Here is a 23,300-nt window from a genome sequence, read left to right on the forward strand (position 1 = left end):
TCACTTGTCAAAGTTTTACTTTTATGTCTCTTGGCTGTTTTATCATTTCTCAAAAAATTGTCAAAATTTTATTTTCTTGTATCGAAATAATAATATTATTATTGTCTTCATAATTATAAGGAACAGACAAGGAATATACAATACATGCGCACATGGAGGATTAAAAAAAAAAAGGGTGTATATATTGCAAGCAACAAGTATGAGTATCAGGTATTCATAATAGACATATATGATCCCAAAATTTTGATATTACAAAGGGGCATTGAGGGGGCGTATGATCAACAGCCAACAGGCCGGAGCTTATATGATGCAGCACAATCATCGTCACACATAAGAGCATTGGATGGATACAAACTTAGACTGTGTATGATTGCTGGATCGTGTCTATGTCCAGATTCTTCATCTTGATCACAGATTCAACGTGGCCTTTCAGTGTGTGCAGCTCTCTCAACCTGTGCATTGCATCCATTCACAAGACAATGTGGTGAGTAATGTATCCATGTTTTTTCGAGAATGACGGTAACAATGTGCATATTCCTACCTTGCCATCTCGGCACGCCTCCTTGCCTCTTCGGCTATTTGGTTGAGATCATTGTGAGTAGTGCGCTCGCCGTATTGCGTCTGAGGGGGATGAAGCCCATGAAGAGTCCTTTGTGCTTGTACCCACTTAATTTCACGATCCTCCTTACCAAAATCCTTCTTTCTTGTAAAGGCAATCTGCAAAGGGTGGAATGGCTCAAGAATTGTTAAAAGAAAGCCTCATAAGCATGGATTTAGTAGGTGCGATTGACTGTATTTGTTCTCATACCCTTTGCTCGAAAACAAGTTCCCAAGCCCTTCCACTCAGTGCATATCTGATGAAGAATTTGATGAGATCGAGTGGGAAATAGAATATGATGTTGTAGAGCCATATAATGCCTGCCCAACCCCAACCAATTCCCTCTATTGCCGCAAAATTCCAGTTTGCATAGACTGCTATCAGCGTAGCGATCTGTTGGATAAAGAAGTGTTATGGGTAAAGAGCAAGGTACTTGGAAGGAGGGTGAGCGTGTTGTACTGATAGAAGGGACATAGAAAATAAAGTTCACTTACGAGCTGAGCAACAAGAAACGCCACTCCCAGCAGAATTCCGGGCCGCTCGACAAATGACCAACTTCTAGACCTCGTCACAAAAATTAAGGCCTGGCTTATAATACTCACTTGCAAGTATATTGCAGAGGCAAGCATCTTGGTGTTGTTGGGGTTGACTCCTCTCTCAAGAGACTTAACCCCAAATGTCTTCTGCAAGGAGGCAAATACAACAAATGCAGTTAGCAATGTTCTTCCAGTTTGGTTGCCAGATCAAAATGTTACTAACAAGAAGGGATGAACAGATACAGCCACATTGCCACGGAATAAGCACATGTACTTCCACTTTGGTTGTCGAGTGAATAGTATTATATCAAAAACACTTACAGTGAAGAAATCCGTATCATATGCAGCCCAGAAGAAAATGACCGTCATCATTGCTAAGTAGGCACCAAGGATAATTCCTGTTGCGAAAATCTCAGCTAACTTCCAGCTATCCGGTAAAGGAGATGGCTTCACTCTATCCTTCGATATTGTCATGATGGTACCTACAAACCACAACATACTATCTTCAATGACCACAGCAGATGGCAAAATTCTTAAAAATTGAAATACAGGTGCATACGAATTGGGCTGGCACTAACAATTTGAGTGTAGAAAATATAATGGCGGCCTAACTACTTACCATCATTTAGGATAGCAATAATCAGAACCATAAATGGTGGAAAGTCGAATTTCCATATGAGAGCAAGCAACAAAAACCCAAGCTGTCAAAATTGGAAAATACAAAATGAGCGGTGAAAATTACAAAAGCCTTAAGCAAGTCACAATAGATGTTTCATAGCAAGTCACACTTCAGTGAGTAAAAACAACCCTTGAGGCTTACCACTATACGAATTGTTATCGAAACAGCATATATCTGCATGTTCAGAAGAGATTAGTAAGTACCTGAACTATATAACAATTACAGTGTACAGTAGGCCTACAGCCACATTGCCAAGTGCTTTATATGCTTAAATGTCATGAGACTTACGGTGTAATTTTTCATCCTTTGAAATATTGCTCGACTGGTTAGAACAGCACTGATGATTACACTTAGACCAGGTTCAGTGAGTACAATGTCAGATGCACTTCGAGCAGCATCAGTTGCATCCGCAACAGCTATACCAATATCTGCCTTCTTGAGTGCAGGGGCATCATTTACACCATCACCAGTCATCCCACATATATGTTTTCGTGCTTGCAAACGCTTGACAATCTCATACTTGTGCTCTGAATATGAAAGGCATTACTGCATTTGCATTTCAAATATAGAAGGGGAAATAGAAGCATGGAAGAATGATGGCAAATAGATGACAGATGCAGTTGACAGGGGCAGGGGCAGGGGCAGGGGTGAAGATGCTTAATACTAGAGATGCAGTGCAAATCTTTTTTAATCGAACGATTAAAAATAGTTAATAATAAATAGAATTGAACAAGAAAAAAAAAATGGGGAGGGGGGGGAGAAGTAACTTTCGTACCAGGAAATACGCCAGCAAATCCATCAGCCTTTTCAATCAACTCATCAACAGGCAAAGCAGCAATAGACTCATCTTTGTCATGTCCTAATAGAGAAGATGATGGATACATGTTTGTTCCCATTCCCAGGCGACGACCTGTTTCCTTTCCTATTGCCAGCTGATCACCTGAAATGTATTAGAACAAGTTATGACTAACTGGAAGTCCCAAGAGAAAAAGAAGCAGTATCTAGTATCGCAGAACTTCAGTAAAAAAATTCCAAGCGAATGCCAAAGAATATATATGACAACAAAAAATGGCGCAATGATTTACCTGATACAAACCAAAGCACGTTTCATATGTAAAGTTCATTTATCTTGAGGTTAAAATCTTCTAGTTTGCCTAAATTAAAATCGAAAAACCTTTTCAATAGCATGCTCACCAGTTATCATTTTAACATTTACACCAAGATTCAGGGCCCTCCTAATGGTCTCAGCACTATCATGCCTTGGAGGATCAAATAGAGGCATGAGTCCTATAAATTTCCAAGGACCTCCTGCACTCTCCTTCCTTCCGTCTGGAACCTCCTGTATGTTAACAACTTACATGTCATAATAGATTCTACAACATGTCGTAATTAAATATTAAATTTTTAAGCAAGCTAACAATATTGTCACTTCACCTGGTATGCAACTCCAAGTGATCGTAATCCACGTTCAGCAAATTTATCAATGATAGAATGAACTCTACGCTCTATTTCAGATCTGTTGTATGCAAGATTTAATATCTGGAAGCCAAAGTGTGACTAATCAGACAACTTCCAGGCATTGCACCAATCAATTAATAGACGTTCAGTGTACCTGTTCAGGGGCTCCCTTGCTGACTCGGTGCATTTTACCATCATTGTCTATGTATGTTAAAGCTGTGCGCTTATCAGTTGGATTGAATGGCAAGAAATGAACTTCTTGAATTCCAGCCCTAGCCTTTTGTTTGGAAATGTTGTATATCAGCAATTTTGATATAGGAATAAGGTGCATCCCATATGGAGTTCATAATATCAAATACAGAGATATATAATATAATATAAATACAAAAGATAAACGTTTGACACAAAATATAGAAGATAAGACTAAGGGCACAATACCTCCTTGGGGTCAGCAAGCATCCCCACTATTGCTGCATCAATGGCATCTTGATTTTCCAACCGAGAAGCCCTTGCAGCCATTAAAACAACAGTATCTGGATCGACTCCTTTGGCAAAGACCTACAGTTTGATATTTCAAAGATCAAAACAGGATGCAAGAATTGATTTCAGTTGATACATCCACTTCTGACAGTTTATTTGACCTCAATAATATTTTTGTCAACACTTAGTTTGTTCAATGTCAAAGTTCCAGTTTTATCACTGCACAGCACATCCATGCCAGCCATTTCTTCTATGGCAGTCATTCTTTTAGTGATCGCCCCCTGAGATATTAACAAAAAAAAAAAGATAGTAGATTCAGAAATTATAACTAAAGAAAGTGTTCCTCATTGATGGGTAAAATTCTACCTGTTGAGCCAGACGGTGGGAACCAATTGCCATTGTAACAGACAATACTGTTGGCATTGCAATAGGAATTCCTCCAATGAGAAGCACAAGCAAATTATCAATTCCTGGACGATAAGCACGGTGCTGAATAGGGTACATCACAATTATCTCAACCACCATTCCCACAGCAATAGAGCATATGCAGAAATTCCCAATCGCAGTCAAGACCTTTAAAGCCATCCCAAAGTAGTTAATGAGAGAACAACATGGTATTTCAAAAACCAATTGCAGAATTAAAATGATCAAGAAAGAAACATAATAACTTTGTAATTTATAACACAAATATGTGTATTTATTACATTTAGACCTCACCTTTTGAAAATGTCCCACTTGATTAGTGGAGTCAACTAAGTGGGCAGCCTTGCCAAAGAAAGTATGAACACCAGTTGCAATGACCAATGCTTCAATCTCCCCTTGTTTGACAGTCGAGCCTGAGTACACTCCATCACCGGGGCCTTTCGTAACGGGAAGGGATTCCCCTGTCAGAGCGGACTGCAAATGATAGCAGTAACAGTTGAAAGATGGCATAAATGATAAAAACACATGACTAAAAACACATGACTGATGGTAGTCCAATTTAGGAGAATTGTCAGTAACAGAGTACCTGGTCTATCTTTAATGGATCGCCCTCGAGCAGACGAGCATCAGCTGGAATAATATCACCCAACTTTATACTAATGATGTCGCCAGGAACAAGAACAGCTGCATCCTCCTCCTGCCAGCGGCCATCTCGAAGAACCTAAAGAAGCAGCTACCAACTCTGAGTTTTGGTTACATTAAAAAATGCATGTGAAATACTGCAGAAATATGCTCAGAGCTAGAGTGAGAATCCACCTTGGCTTTGGGTGCAAGGCGGGCCATGAGAGCAGCAGCAGCATTTCCAGCATTATTCTCCTCTATGAAACTTATGGTTGAGTTTATTACTAGAAGAGTGATGATCCCAACAAAATCCTGCCAATCTGGCGGTTTCCCCTACAAAATTTTCACCATATATTTAAGTACTTAAAATTCAACGATATATTGAGACTTCAAAACGATCGAGTTGTCGGATCTCCAGAATTATACAGACTTCGGATGCAAACATTTCCACTTCATATGTACATAAATATTCCATTCGCTCTCAAGTTTTCCAAATTAAAAAATATACACGCAAATATATTAGTTACTAGCCTTTAATTTTTGTTGAAGGTGGGGTCATATAGCAGAAAACCAGGAAATAAAATAAATAACATAAGCGAAAGTGTGACAAGGGCTCACTCCTCCATTGGCGAGAGCTATGGCCATTATAGCCGCAGCTTCCATCACCCACGACAGCGGATTCCACATAAACCCTAAGAACTTCAGAACTTTACTCTCCTGCAAATATCCATCAAATTTTCACCAAGATGAACTATAATAGACAGACCGAAGCAGAAGATAGCAGCCAAACAAAGGATGAACATGTTTAGGGGGAAAAAAACTCGAGAAACAGAATAGAAAACATCGCACCTCTTTTTCCTCGAGCTTGTTAGGACCAAAAATTTCCAGTCTTCTGTTGGCATCCTCAGACGAAAGCCCCTGTCTCGTGCACCTGAGATTTTCAAGCACTTCTTCGATCGGTATGTTCTCCTGCAAAAAATACAAAATCAAATTCCGTTAAAATTACATCCACCAAATTTCCAGCCAAACACATAACGTAGTCGAAAAACAGTTAAAATTTAATTTCAGAAAAAACAAAACTAGTAGACATACCAAATCAACAGCTTCCCGCTTGAGAGCCTCCATCGCCTCATCTTTCCCCGCCATGTCTGCGAATACACGTAAAAACAAAACCTCAATAAAAGTTCCCATTGAAACTCACAAAAACATATGCATGAATTCCTTACTCAAAACGAACGATTACACAACATATGCGCAGAATCCGCACCGAAACGAAGGTAAAATAACGAAATGAAACGAAAGAAAACTCACCTAGAAAACGAACTGAGATGGCCTCCCGCAGCAGAGTATTGGAAATGAAAACGAAGCAGGCATCTGCCTCTCTCCTATATACCAGCGACTCCTACCTGTACACAAATTCCATAAACTCTCACGCGCCACGCGCAGCGGAAGGCGCGTGAGTTGAAGGATAACAGATGGACTAGACAGGAATAGCGTACGGCAGTTATTGAGTGAAACTGGTGCAGGTGAGCCTTCCCAGGAAGATCGTGTACTTGCCAGTACAATTACATATTTATATATTTTTAAAAAATATATTTCCTATGTTGTCTTTGTGTTTCTTTATATTAATAATAAATAAATTTAAATATATATTACTTTTTTCTAACTGTAAATATCGTAAATTGCTTGAGTTTCTTTTTAAGAGTTTTGTTATCATTGAAATAATCGAATTAGGTAAAGGTTAAAAAGGTTAGGAAACAAAAGGCAGCGGAGGAATTCGGAATCTGAGGGAATGTGTTTTGACAATTATGCCCTCCCTACCTACTACTCTATATTTTGGATAATTACTTAACAAAAGGCTTGGATAATATTATCTTAAAGTAAATAGATAAGTAAAAAAACATATAGATAAAAATGGATAATGACTTTTGTTGATAATTCAAATTTATTTGAAGTATGTTTGTGTTTAATTGGACTTCATTTATTTTCATTGTTGTCAGAGTTGTTTTCAGATATATTAGATATTCTGTTACTGTAATAAAAAAATGTTGGAAGTTATGTCAGTTTGATTAAACATCTTTAATTTATTAGTTATACATTTTTAAAAATAGAATCAATATTATTTTCATAATTTAATTGAGTCATATATAATGAAAGTAGTACAAACAAATAAGTTCAACATTTTATTAGTTTTCGGAATATTACTTGAAAATTACATGTACAAGATAAATATTATTTTTAGAGTATCGTTTATCCATTGTCACATTGGTGTTTTTACTGAAATGTAACGTCATACCAAACAAAGTACATTGTTGAATTTTATAATAGAATAGGTATATAAGATTATGTGAATAGTGACATCAATAGGTGCACGTGGCCTTAGTCTTGGTAGATGACGTGTTAGTTTTGGTAAGAAAGTTAGACTCTATTTAGTCCAATTAATTGATCAACCACAGCATTGATTATTAATTGATTATCAACAAATGAAGCTATTTTTCAAATAAGGAATTTTCTCTTTCCCTTGCCGATGGGAACATGAAATGACCATATTGCCACTCGATGATAATGTAGGCGAGGGAGGGAGGGCATATGTGGAAATAAACAGTTGGAGATTAGTCAAGCCACCGATTGGTGTTGTCGTGCTTTGACTTTTACGATTTTTGTTTTTTACTTTATATTTAGGAAATCGTACGGAAATGTCCTTTCAGCGACTAAACTGCGTCGTTTCGATTAGACGAATCGTGGCCGTTCGTTAGGTGATCCATCAAGGCCTCTTCAGATATACAATACCGGGTGACGCATACTCGCTTCCCCCACTCCCATCCACCGCTATTTCAATTAATTGTATGAAAACGTGCTTTCAATTTTGGCTTGCATTTTTTGTTGACACGTTTTCTGGCGTAACTTTAGGAACTGTACGCTTCACTCCACGTCGAGAAAGCATTAAATAAGGTGTGCGCTTTTTACCATGCATTGTTTTTGTGTAGCAGACAGTGCCTAGTGGATCAGTGACACTATAAAACCATTTTGCAACAATAATATTATGAATTATAAATTCCCAACCTAATAAATTGCCTAATGGTGTTAACTGCTGATTGGATACTATATTCGGATGTACATACACATATTGTGTATGTAACAAGACAATAGCCAACAAAGGCATTAGAATAATGGCTCCACTTTTATTACAACTTTTGCTTTATACATATTTTATATTCTTATTCTTAATCTTGTAGGAATGCCACTTGGACACGGGAAACTAGCTAGCAATTGCAACAATAACGTGAATCCAATTGGAAAAAGGACATGGCTGCCGATCAACTTATAAAGCCACATAAATAATTGGAATAAAATCCCCAAAGATATTAGTTAATAAAGTAATTTGAGATACTGATTAAGCTATGCAATTCAATTAAGACTGGTCATATTGATGACAAAGTAATTCGTACTGTGACCCACGACGTATAATTATACAAATAACAAATTCAACTCTCATTTCTTTAATTCAACTTTCAATTACACCTAAGCAAATAAACTATTACTTGCCCTACAGTTACGGGTATAGAATATTTTCAACCTATGACTCTCCATCCTCACTTAGATGCTGACATATATACTTTCACTACAATAACACCAAATTTGCACCCCCCCCCCCACCCCCAAAGGCTAGAATTGGCCAAGGTTTAGTGACCCTACTAAAATTTGAAAAGTATTGTCCAAAAGTTACAATGCAAGAAAATGGACCACTTGTCATCGTCTCGAATTTGTTCTACAGTGGTGGAGACCACAGATCAAATTGATTTCTGCACTGTAATTGTGTGAAGGGTCTTGTGACAAATGTAAGAAATGATTGGAATAGAATCACAGCAGAATAAGGTGATATTGTAATATTATTAATAATCAATGAAGATGTCGAAGTATGTTTGAAAGTAAGAGCAGAAATTGAAGCATATTCAAACATAGTGCATATATCTTTATCAATCGGTGGCTAGGAAATGATAAGAAGGAACCTCCTAATGATGGAGACTCACCCAATAAAGCACACCCACAAGTTTATTCAATTTCTTGCATAAAACAAAACAGAGCTCATATGGGAAGATTGTACACGCAACCTTATACAATATGGAAATTGTAGATGCAAAAAATAGGTATGCTCATCCTCAATGAATAATCTTGTCACAAAAAGTGTGTGCCTAACAGAAAATAGAGCACCAAGACAAGTTAGGTGGGAACAAGAACAGATAACCAATGCCGTTAGGCACGGCTCGTGTTGTGTTGTGTTATTGCACCCAGTGTGTTTGTGCATTACTTTAAATGCAAGCCTAAAAGGGGCAAAGACAAGAGCTGATAAAGAACATAGTATTTTGGAATGTAACTATGAAGGATTGAAATGAGCAAATGGATGAATAAGAAGAAATTTTTTGTTTTATTTATTTCTTTATTTTTTCTGGTAACAAATGAATGTAGGAAAATTTCAGCGCAGATATGAAGGCGAGCACTAGATCATTCTTGATCAAGAATTTTTCCGGAAGAAATGCATTAGAAAGGATGATGGGAAGTGGGCTTACAACTTAGCGATGGCTGTTCGAGTGTTTGTGGAATGGCCACAAGTTAACCAGGCGCTCTAAGACTGAAGCACTTTTGGAGAAGTAACCAGTGAAGCCCTGAGGAATGGTGGGAGGGGGGAAATCTTCAGCTGGCATGGCAAATTGACGAATCATCTTCTCCATCATCTCTAAAGTAAGGCATGAACCTACTTCTTGGAGCCTCTCGGGACCCATTATTGGCAATGTGTGCTCTTGATGCAGTGAAACTGCTTCGCTATCATTTGCCTGTGATAAATAGCAGGAGATTTTTACCTATTTTGTATGTCAGTGACATATTTTTGCACTGGCCACAGCTTTGGAGCATCATCAAGCAATTCATAAACTTATGTTTGCAAAGAAGAGGAAGAAAATCAGTCTTGGTCAAGGTTACCTCCAAAGGTGATAAATCTGCACCTCGGCTAAAGGTCAACTCTATACGAAACCTTTTAGGATCTTCCAAAGCCACCTGATGAACATCACAATATATACAAGGGAATTACTAATGTAATTTGTTCATGAGCAATATCATGAGATAGCAATTCCAAGCTCTTCTAGGAGCGGATAGAGTCACAACGTTGTTGAAGAATACAGTTAAACTAATTCCAAGTACCAACCTCAGTGTTCTCAAATAGCCTCAACACAATGTAGCTCATGTAATCCAGCTCATTTGTGTTATGCAATCGCTCCAAAGCACTATCACAGACAAGGCTAGGTTCACCTTGAAGGGATTCATCCAGGTTGCAATAACGAAGAACATTCATCAAGGAATGGATATGGGATTCCTGTCATTTAGTAATTATATTAATCAATTCCCATAAAGACAAGCCTTACTAAGGCACAATATGATAAATCTGTAGCTATAGCAATCAAATGATTAATTCTACTTACAGAAGTGAAGTAAAGCCGTGTCCGCACATGCCGATCTGGAGTTTTCACATTTGCATACCTGATGGAAATCATAAGAAAAATAAGTTGAAAGCAAAATGCCTGTTCAGAAAATTTCAAATTTCATTCTCAGTGAATTGAAATTTTCAGCTGACTATTTTTGCAAGGGAATACATATGTTCTTGGAAGTAGGAAATCTACTATAGTATTTACTTAGGATCCAAGCGGTATTTTGTTTCTTTGTCTTCATCATCATCTTGATCCTTCGACTTGTCACTGTTATAACTACATTTTCTGGCGTGGTCAAGTGTACTGTGGGACTTGGAACGACTATCAATATCATCTTTTCTATTATAAAGGTTTGCTAAGTTAGCCTCCTGGCTACTCTTCAGTTCTGCAACACCTCTTGCTTCTTCCCGTGTATTTCTCAGATCAATCAATATTTTCCCCAATAAGCGGCGAGCAATCTGAAACATTGAATATGGTTCCACAAGAGATATAATTATATATATATATATTATATTACGGCAATCCTTTTTTCATGGCATGGATCAAATTTTATGGCCATGCACCACCATCAATCAAGTTAAGTAAATTAAGCACCAATGGAAGATCCAGAAATCCCATTCATCACAGTTGGATTTAGTATTACCTTTGATCCAATCTTCAGTTTTTGCTTTGGATTGATTCCATACTCATTAGGTATAACACCATCTGCAAGCACCTGAAGAAACAGAGGCACATGATGACATGATTGCATTGCATAGGCAAGTTTTCAACCTAGGTGTTTTCCCATCAATCTTTTCTGGGTGTGGTGGGAATAGGAGCAACACAAAGCAGAAGATTATGTGCTCCATCAAATAATTTTTATTAAAAGAATCAGTTCAATCGTACCTGAGCCACTTTGAAAAGCTCACTTAATCCCTTTATATTTAGATGTGCATTGTGCAAGAGATCATATCTGTAAATTCAGAAGGGAGAAGAAACAAATCAGAATGTCAAGGATATAACCTGAAAATCCTCTACATAAATAATGAAAATAGATATATCAAAGGTGGAAAACAGATTGTCTTCCTAAAGCCACAAATCAGATGAAGCAAAAAACAGTTATGAAAGTTCTCTCAATATGCTTTCTTGGTTTCAAAAGAGTTGAATCCCTCTGCCGTGCATCTCATCTTGATAGTACCAATACAAAAGAGATAAGAAAACATGCAGTAATAATACAATAGTGGGATCAATCAAAAGTTTAGCAGACACCACAAACACTTTCAAATCATTTTTGGTCATTATCTCAATATAAAGATGAGAAATCCAAATCATAATTCTAGGATTAGATTCAACAAGAAAAAAGATACATATGCCCCTTACTTGCAAGAGTCATAGACATCCGGAATTTGTTTTATGTCAAACCTCCTGCAATATTGTAAGAAAAATTCACATTAATCAGAAAGGATGCATGAAAGAAATTTTGTTTACCATCAATAACCGTAAAAGAACAAAATGAAAATGTTGAAAAGGACCTACTCTTTGCGCTCATTATAAAGATCTCTCTCGAGTTTTCTCCACCGAGCAAGCATAAGAAGGAATCCCTCACTACCACAAGGCAATCCTGCAGCAATGCGGTCAACATCTATGTTTGTCTTACCAAGTGCCTTGGCTTGATCATATGGAGTAATTGCATCAGATGAACTTGCTTCTGCTAGCTCCTCATCTTCAACCTTGGCCAGAAGTTTTACTTGCTCAGTAACCCTCTTTGTTAACTCCACCTAATAGCCATTTTGTGCGTAAAATATTGAGTAAAAAAAATCAATAGCATGGGAGTGTAAGCTAGGGGAAACAGGGCAATTACATAAGCAAAAGTGAAAAAGTAGCAACTAGCAACAGTGGAAGATGCCACTCCTCATAAAATGTTAGCAGTTTACCAATTTGGGTAGCAGTTCAGATGCATTTGCTGGAACCCCTGCACCATCTACCATCCAAGGGTGATCTGGCAGGCTATTACTATCAACAGATCTTGTTCCAGAAGTTATAATCTCATTTAGCCTAGCCTGGGAAAAAGGCAAAGCAAAAACTTAAGCTGATACAGACACAATTTTCAAGACAAGAAAATTTTCAAACATTTCTAGAAGTTTATATATTACGAACTTGCAAAGTCTCCATTTAAAATTCTGCTATTGATTGAAATAATAGCAATTAGTATAAAATAGCAACAAAATAACCTAAGATCAGAATTATCTGATCCGACTAAAGATGAAATAATTCAAGCTATTAAAATATTTGCAAGCTGGTAATAAACATCCGGTTAAATAAAAGGCGTTCTGTGTTGCACATCATACACATACACAAACAAAAACGCATGTGTGAGCATGCATGTGTACAGATATGCAACAGAAACACCCTCCACACAATGCCAGGCCCCGTGCCTGACCATTCATAACCCGAAGAAAGTCAAATGATTGAGCTTATGTTTTCCAACTTCATATATAGCTATAATAAGCAAAGTGCAGACCATATGACAACCTTAGCTTTCTCAATTTCAGCACTGGCATTTTCAAGTCCATCCAACATGGAGGAGTCCTTGCTAACCAGTGAAACCTTAAACCATAAAAGAAAGATATAAGAGAGACAACTCATAAAAAGAAGTTCAAAGAAACTACAAGATGACAATAAGATATTGTTATTACCCACCAAAATAGGTGTTAATTGTCCTTCCAAGTCTAGAAGACCTTTGGCAAAAGCTGCTGCCGACACCTGTCAATATTTAATGAATAAACAGATTAATATTATAGAATAGAGCGGATCCATTGATCACACCAATCTTGTTGAATACTAACCTGTACACGGCCTTCATCAGAGCTATATATTTTTAAGTCATGACGATATGTGCTATGGAGGCGAAGCAGGCCGGTACCTTCTCCTAAGTGGGGAAAAATCAAAACATTTGTAACATGGTGCCAAGTGTGAATAAAGAGCAGTAAATATCAAATGGAGTAAGCACCTAACATAAGAAGTAAACTATAAAAATGAAGATTTTGATTCCTCACTACCAACCTGGATACATATTGTTTCGAAAGTATCTTCCCAGTTCTTCAGCCTGCAAGAAATTGGGAGTAAAATCCATGGTGGACTATATTCTTAATAAAAACAAGGAAATAGAAAACAATAGACAATCATCTGGAACCTGAAAATAATGAGAATAAGCATCGATCATATATAAGAATTTACCTGCTTTCTGCCTGCATGTGTAAGAACACCACCATATTTCAGAACCATTAAAGCCTCAATTGGCTTTTCTTCTTCTCCTTCACCATTGTCTTTGGCAACTCTGATCCACTTTAATGGCTTAAGTTGGACCTTCCTATAAATGCCAGAGAAATGTCCTCCCTGGATGCCATTGCATTAACAACCATTACAATTATACTCAAGAAAAATCCCAGAGGATAGCCAAATAGAATAACTACTGCAGACAAAAGTCCAATGTAGATGAACTCAAACCAAGAAATGAGTTATAGTTTGAATGTGGGTACCGAAATTACAGACAAGGCAACATGAACCCTAAAACCAAGCTGAGATCCTAACCTCGGGAATTGAGGCGGATTTTTTTTTAAAGACAAAAGAGACTAGTCACTTTGAAAAACATTCTTGACAATGGTTTGGAAGGAATAAGATATCTACACATTCTTGACAATGTTTTCTATCGAACATGTTATTCCTTCCAAACATTTACTGTTATTACATGTTTAGATATACCACATCTACCTGTGAAGTTACAACATGTACCTTACTTAAACGACCTGAAAATGGGGTGAGACTAAATTGAACAAACTAGAAAATTTTCACAACTATATCATATTCTTCACTTTTGTTATGAAAGAGCATAAAATTCATAGTTCTTATCATATAAAATGCAAGCGATCATCAAAATATACCTCCTCAAGCACAGCTTTCACTTGACGAAGCTTTTCCGCATGTTCGATTTCTTCAGCGTCATTATCATTATCTCGATCAGATCTGGGAGAAATTTTATAATCAGTTTAGAGTTATCTAGCATTAAATATCAACAGGCAGATAGCTTCTAATTCTAACTACATGAAAATGTAAACAAGAGGTATCTGCATTATATGTTTGAAGATGAAGTACAGAGTTATGTTGTGCATGGCTTAATACAATTCACAATACTAGACAACTTAGCCATTGATTAAAGAGGTGGATGGGTTGGTGATCTATAGGAAAGGATTGCATTCTGAAGCTTACAGGCTGGATCCAGGTTGCAAATTTACTCTTTCTAAAGTAGATTAAATGCTTCGGTCTCTACCTAGGTAAGAAGATTCATTCATCATTTATTTATTTATTATTATTACAAAGTCAAAGTGAATTAAATTAGAAACATCTTCACAAACCGAGTACGAGGTACTAAAGTTCGTGTTGCATCCAAAAGATCTTGCAATTGAACAGCAGTCTTCAGTTTGGTCTGCGAAAGGGCACAAATGAAGGTTAGAAGGTAAAGAGGTCTAGCTATCGATTATGAGTCTAGCTGTCCATTGTGAAGAAACTAATGAGCACCTCTGCTCTAGGTCGTCCACCATTATATTTTAACATCAAGTTTAGAAGCTTTTCCTCTGTCACTTTCAGCTTCACTTTCTGTTTTGGAGTTCTATCACCACTGCCAAGTAAAGAATAATTTATCAAGGGAGAATCCAAGTCAAAATTATATACAGAAATCACACAAATAACACATAATCTTACTGCCGAATGACAGCAATCAAACATCGTAGCTCTTCTGAATGCCCAAACGTCCCAATTATCCCACTCCCTTGACGTGTTAGTCCTTCAGATGGCTGAGCAGGCTCATTGACCTTCCATGGTAATATTGGTGGAATTGTTGAAGAAAGATAAGGTGCTTTTGCATCAAGAAACATTTTCCTCAAAACACAAGCAGCATCATCATAGTATCTGCATTGAATAGAAATTAGTAGCATTCAGAACTGAGAACAAAGGTGTAGAATCAGTATTGAGTAGGAAAAAGATGAAAACTAAGAACCAAGAAACTACAAAAAAGGGACACAAAATATAAGTAATGGATAGAAGATCAATCCTTCTGGATTGCCATTGACACATGCACATACTATATTGGTGATATGCCAAAACTATTTTGTGAAGTAATTACTAGAATATTTGCATATTCATTGGGTTTATCAACGGAAAACTTGAATAACTTCTTTTCTCATTGCTAACAACCGCTGGAGAAAATATATCGTTAGAAAGTACTTGTGAGAGTTCTTCACGAAGCTCCATCCATTGACATCACAAACATATGAACGACCCTCACTACGCAAGAGATCAAAACCACAAACCTGAAATAACATCAAGAAAATACCACTCAATTACTTAAAAGATGTGCTCACAGAGACCTTTCTAGAAAGTTTACCCGATTCTATTACATGTACAAATACCCTCCAAGCAAACTGTATGTATTAAATATAGAAACTATGAGATGCATTTTGATTTATGTGTAAATAATAAGCTAAACTTATTACAAGATTCTACTTGATCATTAATCCTGAAGGTAATTATACCACCATATAGAAACCAAAGAATAAGGAAATTAAAAAGTTTATTTTAACAACTGAATAAAGAGTGTTAAAAGCACCCAGTAACAATCTTTAAGAATAATAAAACCAGATAAAACTTACATAGTGATCATATGCTGAACTCATGAAACTCTAAAATTTCAATGATGTAAAATGCACCAACACAGTAAATTTTTTACTCATAACACTATAAGGAGGCAAGTCTGGCGCAAAGAGATATGATTCAGTTACAAACATCTGGTTATAGGAAATAACCTAAATTACCTAAATTGTCGATCACTATTGATAAACAAAAAGCATAGATACATATAATAATTTTCAAAAGTGGTGCAGATTTAAACTATAGTATTTACTCACAGCTTGCCTAAATGCAATGCAAACTTCCCTTGACATTTCTTTCTCAATAGGAGTAAGTAGTACGGGATACCTGACCTGCAAAACAGAATAACTCTTGAAGGCCAATGACAAAAATATAGAAATTGCAGAGTGGATAAAGAAAATTAAATGCACTAAGATCTGAATCAGTAACTTCATATATGGTATGCTTGGAAAATATGTTTATTTTCACTTCATTGCTTAGTGCAACAGGATATTATTCCATTAACAACCTGAGAAGGCAGAGATGAAAAACATATGAAAACTTTACAAAGATACTTCTCCAACAGAGACCACAGGAATGGGGGGGTCTAGGTCTTTGATGTTAAATTTTAAAATTTTTATTTACCATTAAACTAAATAAATAACCAACAGGACAGTGATAAGGTTACAAAGTGTTGCAGAATATTGATTGATCATCAGAAAATACTACTAAGTTCAATTTATTGTTCCACATTCTGAGCAGTGAAAATCAGAAAATAATATGTCGAAAGCATAGGCAAAGAAGGTTTTTGCGACACATTATCGGAGTACTTACTTCTTTACCATCAAGGTTTCTCATAACAACACCATCAACCACAGGCGACTTCCTTGCCTCAGCATGAGCATACTCAGGGCCTACTGTGTATACCTATGATACAATAAAACACGACCTTTACTACTCATATCTACCAGCTATCAATGCATATCCTTAAGTGTACCAAGGCATTTAGATAAAATATACAGATCAAACGATATAATATTTCCACCATTCTCTGCATTGTACTAATTTCTTTGTCACATATAAATGAGAAATAGAAAGGGTACATTATCGCTTGAACAGCCAAAAGAGAAAAAAAAAACATAAAGATACCGCCAAGCAGTATAAAGAAACAATAAATCTATTTGGATTGCTAATCATATACAAAGGTTCAATAACAGGTCATTATCAAACAATTATGCTGGAAATAATTTACCCAACTGTCATATAAAAACTTCGCAATCAAAAGATGATTGGAAGCATAGATATGGAAACAATGTGGTCAACCCGATTCCAAACACTTAAAAGGAGCTGCAGAAACAAACTCACAACAGAAATCTCTGAAAAGCTCATATATAACATGTACAATAATTTATTCTTCCACCCCCCCCACCCCCCCCAAAAAAAAGTGAACAAAGCAATAACGTCAGTCACAATGGAACACATACAAAAGTCTTGTAGATTTCAAAAATTTTCTGAGGAAACTAAAAGAGAGTTCACTGCTAATTAGTTCCATCACATTTGTACATCAGAAATCAAAAGAACTAGTGCATTGTAGGTCACAATGTCACAAGTATTTAGTCATCATATTCTTGAAGCACAGGTTATACAACCTTTACATCTGTTCCCCCCGTGGGCATAAATTCCTCATAAATGTAAGATCCCGAACGTCTCACTCTTCTGACATCTGGGTGAAATTCACTTGAGCGATTACCAACCTGATAAAGGAGGATAGGATACAACAGATTATCAAATATAGTGCTCATTCATTCAATGAATATTTCTTGCAACTGACATAAAATATATAAAGACATCTTTGGTTTAAAATTACTTTGTCAGTATATGATTGTTCTAATTAACAGTTGAGAAATTAATTTGCAGTACAACCAAGAACTAGAAAGAAGTGTGCTGATTCTCTGACAATAAGAGATGATCTGTTTTAAAATGATTAAAACAAATTCTTTTCATATCAAAGTAAAACATGGACTAAAAGATAAAAAAGTTATGCGAATAAGTATTTGAGGTATACTTCTTCTTTACTCACAATTATCATCTCACAAAGCAAAAGCAGTAACTTTCAAGGCATAAGGATGCAATCTAAAATTATTTAATTATAAAAAGTAACAATTGTTGAAGCTATTACCTTACGAAATAATTCTTTCATTCCCCCACCAGCAGAGCTGGGATAATATATCATTATACTGTGATCATCACCTTTGGTAAAACAAAACAATAAAAATAAAATATTGTTGTTAGCAAGGATTTCAAGAATTAGACGTCAAGAACACACCGGACCAAAAAGTTCAAGGATCATGTCATTCTTCCATTTATTTGTCTGCTTTTCAAGAGTAGATTTCTAGAATAATTGCATTGGAGATTATAATGTATTATCCACTCTCATCGACACCATATGGACTAGACTAGAACGTCAATGGCAAGACTATCTTGCCCTATGGCCTGTAAAGTTTTAACCTGCAAAGTAGCGCCGAATAATATTTACAGACACCTTACCATGAACAGGCTTCTCCACAAAAGGCTTCCAGAATCTATTGCCATGGACTTCAACAAAATCTTCCTCTTCCACAAAATAGTCCAACTCTTGATTAGAAACTTCCCTGTTAACTAAGGCATACCTTGGAACAGGAATTCCAAACATTTCAAGCCGCTGCCATCAAGTAAATGCCTCATCAACACCAAACATACTAATCCTGCACATGATTAACTAACATGCAGGTAAATCATAAATGGCCTCTTTTTTAGATATTGTTATTTTAATTTGAGTATCCACAAAGTCATGCCCAAGAACTATAATATTAGAACACGTGCTTTTCTACATAGAGAAAAATGATTAGTTTTAATTTACAGTACATGTTTTTTTATTGATTGTTCCAACATGGAAATTCATGTTAACAGAAAATATATCTCTTTATGTAACAAAGTTCTGTTTCACTCTTCTTATGCCTAATTGAATCTAACATTGCTTAAGTATTAATGCTCCCTTGATATGACTCAAGAGTTAAGCATATAAAACTAAATAGGAAAGACCAGTTTCGATATATGGTTTCTTATGAAATTTTACAAGTCTGAAAAATGCAAACCTCATAAACTTTCCTTCGATCGTGAAGGAGATGTTGTTGTTCCAATTCATTAACAAGGAAAGGCCTACAAGAAATGGGAAAAAATCCGAAGTCTAAGTTGGGGAACTATAGAAATGAAATCATGTGCCCAGTAGAATACAAGAAACTTTAGTATTTAAATACAGGCTTTCGTATTAATGCAGCATGTAAATACATCCACATGCCTGCAATTATAATGCTGGAAGTGCCAATGACATCACAATATATGCACGATTTGAGAGTCCCTAGAAGCAAATGCGAGACTTGAAAATGACAGTTGATAGCACGAAAATGACTATCTTCTTTGGCTATTCATTACTTTCCACACCATTTTGTTAATTTTACTGCATTCCTTTGGCTATAATTCTTCATTCTCGTGAACAATGGGAGAAATGCACCCCACCCAAATAGTAGCATTTTGGGTGAAAAAGCAGGTTCCTCAGCCAAGTTGACCAGAGCTAAAGAAAAATCAACATGATAACCTAACTACAATGAACTCACAGAGTAGAAAACTGTCTAAGAGAAGGTGACACGTGCCGCAATATGAGAGCAAAACAAGAAAGATTCGAAAAAGGCCAACACTTGCTTAGGAGCCAACCATGAAAGCCAAAACATTTGACACACCTGAGCATAGTGAGAGATTGACACTCCGCACCAAGAAAAGTCTTGACTTATGCTATAGGTGACAAAAATTTGAGAAAGCTAATCATGCAAACATGGAAGAGATAAACAAAGACATTTTATTGCATGCATGCTGCAAAAATAAGTAATCAAGAGGAAATCTATGTATAATTCTAGAATGCAACAGAAATGCCAATGAGTACTTGCCAAGGGCTAGAATGTGCATAGGGAAATAGACATAGAAAGAAATTGAGCATCTTTACTTTCTTAGTGCAGCATATGCCTCAGCCTTCTCCAGAGGATACCCAGTGGAATAAAAGGCTATCAAACAGTCACATATTGGCCAGCTGCAAAAGAAGATTGATACAGTTACAAGCCAAGAAACAGTAGACAACTCAAATCACATGCACATGACAAAACTCATCACTATTGCAGAGAATACATTTACCTCTCGATGGGATCTTCGAGGATTACCTTGTCTCCAAAATGCACAATCTACAACAAAACAAATAAAAAAGAGTCAAGATGAAAAATCTATCAATACTGCATCGATTAATCATGGCCATGAATTCATTACCTCAAATTCTCCGAACGCCTCTAATCTCTCTAAAATTTGCAACATGGGTCCCGAAAAGGCCTATAAGGATTCCAAGAAACCATAAAAGAGAAAGAAAAAAAAAAGACAGAGAACACACAAGCGAACGAAAATCGGTGGTCATTTACACTAATCCAATAAACGATGCATGTTTTTTTGTGGAGTGAAAATTTCAAGACAAAAGAAACAGAACCTCGGAGCCGCATTTCACCTTCTTTTCCAAAACACACACTCCTATCGTTATTTTCTGGCATAAACCATTCCCCTCTCCCTCCATTATCAATCAACAACCACGGAAGCCAGAACACACCACTCTCCACTTCCCAAATCTCTTCCGCGCCTTTCAAAAACTCAAGCAGACAATGAATCTGAACACAGACACCCCACTCCTCAATCCCTCCAACGCTGTCCACATCAAAGAAAACAACAAACCATATGCGTACGCCTTAACAATCAATCACATTGCCATCAAATATCGTAAAACCGAGAAACAAGCACGAGGTCGTTACCTCAGATGCATCGATTTCGGAAAGAGATGGAGAAATCCACCAACTCGTGTAGGCAAGCCAAACGCTTTTTCCAATCACGAGAAACAGCTGAAGAAAAGCAAAAGAGCTAAGGCGGCCCACTCCGTCACTCCGCCGAATAACAGTGACGCCATACATACATACACACACCATACGACTCAATCACATAAACCCATTATTACGCACTCATTTTAACTCTATATAAAAAATTTTAATTTGTAAATAAAAATAACGGAGCAGAATCTAGAACGCCAATTATGGTGGTATTTTTTAATAAAATTTAAATACACGTTTTATTTTGCCTCTCATTGTACCAGATGTCGATTCTGTATATCTCAGTGGAGTTGTTGGATATACCCATAAGAAAAAATTAAAAAAACTTGACCGTGTTGTGGGCCACTCGAAAAGGACACATTTTAAGGAATCATCATTGATGGTTTTGAGAATTTAATTAAACGCTATTTTAATACTTCAAATTATATGTCCAATCGTACCGTAGAGTATGTTAATTCGTTAATGTTGTTCCCTTTTTTTTTTTTTTTTTTTTTTGTGTAATCCTCAACAAAATGTTCAAAGTGGGACCTAAATGTAGTATATTTTCGACGTTGACAATCAAACCAGCCGCATGCCGTACAGTTCGCGGCATTGAACTTGGGCCGACCGGTCCAACACAGGCGGTTCAGGGCGCGCCACGTGGCGGTGCGAAATGCGTCCGTGTATTTATTTTGTAACAAAATTTCAAAATACATTACTGCTTCATCTTCTCCGACGTCCGTCTTAATTGCTCCGATGAGTGACCTCTGCCCTCTGACCGATGATCTTATTACGGAGATCCTAATCCGGCTGCCGGTCCGATCGCAACTCCGGTCTGCGGCGGTGTGCAAGCTATGGTATGAGATCATAAAAAGCTCCTACTTCACGAACAGCCATTTCCGCCATGAAAGCAACGAGAACCGCCTCCTCGTCTACCGGTGCCACTTCATGCCGACGAAGAAACCGGCGAATCACGACGACAACACCTTCGCGATATTTCAGGACGATTCATTGAACAGCTACGATACTCCCGGACAATGCCACGTCCCTCACGTTGTCTGGTCGTTAACCGGTCCCTGCAAGGGCGTGTTCTGCGTCCGCAGCGTCAATTCCCAGGTGGCGCTGTGGAACATAGCCACCAGACGGATACGGCCGCTCCCGGACACAAATCCGAGGTTCTTTCAAAGAATCGAGGTCGGATTCGGAGCCGATCCCGTCACGGACGAGTTTAAGGTTGTCTTGATCCACTGCCATGACCCCTACGATCTGCCGATGTTCGCCGTGTACACGTCGCGGGCCGATTCCTGGAGGTGCTTCCGCGACGAGACGGCGCTGGGCCGCGACGACGGGATAAGGCAGGCGAGGCACGGGAGCACTTTCTTGAAAGGATCCTATTATTGGTACAAAAGCAATTTGTACACAGGGAAGCGAGCCGTTCTTGCAATGGATATGCACAGTGAGGATTTCGAGGAAATAGAGGTTCCTGAGAGTGTAAGAATGGGAGTGATTGATCTCCATTTGTGGAACGATGAATACTTGGGATTGTCGAGCTGCAGCAATGGAGACGAGGAGGACAGTTTTGTTGAGATATGGGTTATGAAGGAGAAAGGGGTTTGGACAAAAATGAGCAGCCTCAGCCTGGATTCGAGGCTTCAGAACGTGCTTGGATTTTGGAAAGGGAGTGGTTTCTTTGCATCGTTGGGGTGGGAGTTGGTGCTGTGCGATATGGATTCACATGCTGCAATTAGGAATCTTGAAATTCCCAAGAAAGGGGGTGGTTATGATTTGCTCTGGCCATTTTCTTACAAGGAGAGTCTTTTTTCTGTTAGCGAAGGATACGATGGTTTCGAGGATTACGACATTCAATCTGCAGAATCCCATTCTTTTTTCGTCAAGAAACCACGATATCTATATGAGTAAGTGGATTAGGTTAGAGATTGTTGAGCGGACGGATTTGGGCCGTTGAGACAATCAATTGGTGGTATTTGGGGTCCATGTCCATGGCCCAGAGAATCTGTTGATCATCATCTTTGTTCATTGTATCAAAAATGTTTTGTGTCCAATCCCAGCTGTCTGTCTTTTTCAGTTTGCCAAATGAATAAAACTAGCTACCAGCTGAGCATTCAAGTGTAATGAATAACCACCCAATATTTACATCCATGATACATCATAGTATTAATTTTCGCAGCCATGATTGAGCTCTTTTATGAAACGATGGCGTTTCTCACATTGATAACCAGACCAAACGCAGTGCGTTGTTTGGTAGTAGTTGCTTCCATTTATTTATTGTGAAGATTTTTATTATATCCGCATACTATATGAATTAAAATTATGATTCATCTTATATCGGGAGCAGCAAAGCCAATCCATTGAGTTAGTGCTGTCGCCTTTAAACTCCACCGTCCAGTCCTACTGCTCATGCTCAATCAAAATTCC

At 37.4% G+C, this 23,300-nt stretch overlaps 3 protein-coding genes across 7 annotated transcripts; 1 reads left to right on the forward strand and 2 right to left on the reverse strand.

Moving 5' to 3' along the window:
- Positions 1 to 160: 160 nt before the first annotated feature.
- LOC127242828 (plasma membrane ATPase 1-like) lies at positions 161 to 6,244 on the reverse strand. 2 transcript variants are annotated; one of them, XM_051262543.1, is made up of 22 exons: positions 6,107 to 6,238; positions 5,888 to 5,943; positions 5,645 to 5,764; positions 5,414 to 5,512; positions 4,991 to 5,128; positions 4,761 to 4,895; positions 4,469 to 4,648; positions 4,118 to 4,324; positions 3,913 to 4,032; positions 3,710 to 3,829; positions 3,426 to 3,548; positions 3,248 to 3,352; positions 3,008 to 3,152; positions 2,589 to 2,753; positions 2,102 to 2,340; positions 1,955 to 1,987; positions 1,754 to 1,835; positions 1,456 to 1,616; positions 1,093 to 1,281; positions 809 to 991; positions 542 to 717; positions 161 to 452 (listed from the first exon to the last, which is right to left on the reverse strand). In XM_051262543.1, exons 2-22 carry the CDS (start codon positions 5,939 to 5,941, stop codon positions 356 to 358), a joined length of 2,871 nt encoding a protein of 956 aa, XP_051118500.1. In that variant the 5' UTR covers positions 5,942 to 5,943; positions 6,107 to 6,238; the 3' UTR covers positions 161 to 355. The 2 variants fall into 2 exon arrangements, with proteins under 2 accessions (XP_051118500.1, XP_051118491.1); XM_051262534.1 differs by having other exon boundaries at positions 4,118 to 4,648; positions 6,107 to 6,244.
- A 2,428-nt stretch (positions 6,245 to 8,672) lies between these two features.
- Positions 8,673 to 21,594, reverse strand: LOC127244404 (inositol hexakisphosphate and diphosphoinositol-pentakisphosphate kinase VIP2-like). Of its 4 annotated transcripts, none has more exons than XM_051264934.1 (31): positions 20,814 to 21,594; positions 20,498 to 20,709; positions 20,287 to 20,346; positions 20,158 to 20,204; positions 19,973 to 20,056; positions 19,071 to 19,134; positions 18,484 to 18,637; positions 18,116 to 18,186; positions 17,586 to 17,690; positions 16,771 to 16,863; positions 16,215 to 16,289; positions 15,535 to 15,620; positions 15,013 to 15,219; positions 14,830 to 14,929; positions 14,667 to 14,737; positions 14,196 to 14,277; positions 13,492 to 13,650; positions 13,318 to 13,360; positions 13,101 to 13,183; positions 12,955 to 13,017; positions 12,787 to 12,861; positions 12,189 to 12,314; positions 11,791 to 12,032; positions 11,635 to 11,679; positions 11,161 to 11,227; positions 10,919 to 10,990; positions 10,480 to 10,733; positions 10,270 to 10,327; positions 9,996 to 10,163; positions 9,773 to 9,847; positions 8,673 to 9,627 (listed from the first exon to the last, which is right to left on the reverse strand). In XM_051264934.1, exons 2-31 carry the CDS (start codon positions 20,579 to 20,581, stop codon positions 9,367 to 9,369), a joined length of 3,174 nt encoding a protein of 1,057 aa, XP_051120891.1. In that variant the 5' UTR covers positions 20,582 to 20,709; positions 20,814 to 21,594; the 3' UTR covers positions 8,673 to 9,366. The 4 variants fall into 4 exon arrangements, with proteins under 4 accessions (XP_051120891.1, XP_051120907.1, XP_051120913.1 ...); XM_051264944.1 differs by having other exon boundaries at positions 8,674 to 9,627; positions 20,516 to 20,709; XM_051264950.1 differs by lacking the exons at positions 19,071 to 19,134; positions 20,158 to 20,204; positions 20,287 to 20,346; positions 20,498 to 20,709; positions 20,814 to 21,594 and having other exon boundaries at positions 19,973 to 20,047.
- LOC127244427 (putative F-box protein At3g16210) lies at positions 21,588 to 22,988 on the forward strand. Its single transcript, XM_051264966.1, has one exon. The coding sequence runs from the start codon at positions 21,621 to 21,623 to the stop codon at positions 22,782 to 22,784; it is 1,164 nt and encodes a 387-aa protein (XP_051120923.1). The 5' UTR covers positions 21,588 to 21,620; the 3' UTR covers positions 22,785 to 22,988.
- Positions 22,989 to 23,300: the final 312 nt, after the last annotated feature.

Source organism: Andrographis paniculata, unplaced genomic scaffold (assembly GCF_009805555.1).
Source record: "Andrographis paniculata isolate CXL003 unplaced genomic scaffold, ASM980555v1 Contig19END, whole genome shotgun sequence".
Classification (NCBI taxonomy): Eukaryota; Viridiplantae; Streptophyta; class Magnoliopsida; order Lamiales; family Acanthaceae; genus Andrographis; species Andrographis paniculata.

Bases quoted from the DNA above. Each gene is read 5' to 3' on its own strand.
- LOC127244427 (XM_051264966.1), top strand. From the start codon at position 21,621: ATGAGTGACCTCTGCCCTCTGACCGATGATCTTATTACGGAGATCCTA.
- LOC127242828 (XM_051262534.1), bottom strand. From the start codon at position 5,941: ATGGCGGGGAAAGATGAGGCGATGGAGGCTCTCAAGCGGGAAGCTGTT. The intron at 4,896-4,990 runs GTGGATTCTCAC...CTGCTTCTTTAG, and splicing joins GCCTTGCACCCAAAGCCAAG to GTTCTTCGAGATGGCCGCTG. The intron at 718-808 runs GTATGAGAACAA...CACCCTTTGCAG, and splicing joins AACTTGTTTTCGAGCAAAGG to ATTGCCTTTACAAGAAAGAA.
- LOC127244404 (XM_051264934.1), bottom strand. From the start codon at position 20,581: ATGGAGGGAGAGGGGAATGGTTTATGCCAGAAAATAACGATAGGAGTG. The intron at 12,033-12,188 runs GTAAACTGCTAA...AATGGCTATTAG, and splicing joins CTGAACTGCTACCCAAATTG to GTGGAGTTAACAAAGAGGGT. The intron at 10,734-10,918 runs GTAATACTAAAT...TCAATGTTTCAG, and splicing joins AACTGAAGATTGGATCAAAG to ATTGCTCGCCGCTTATTGGG.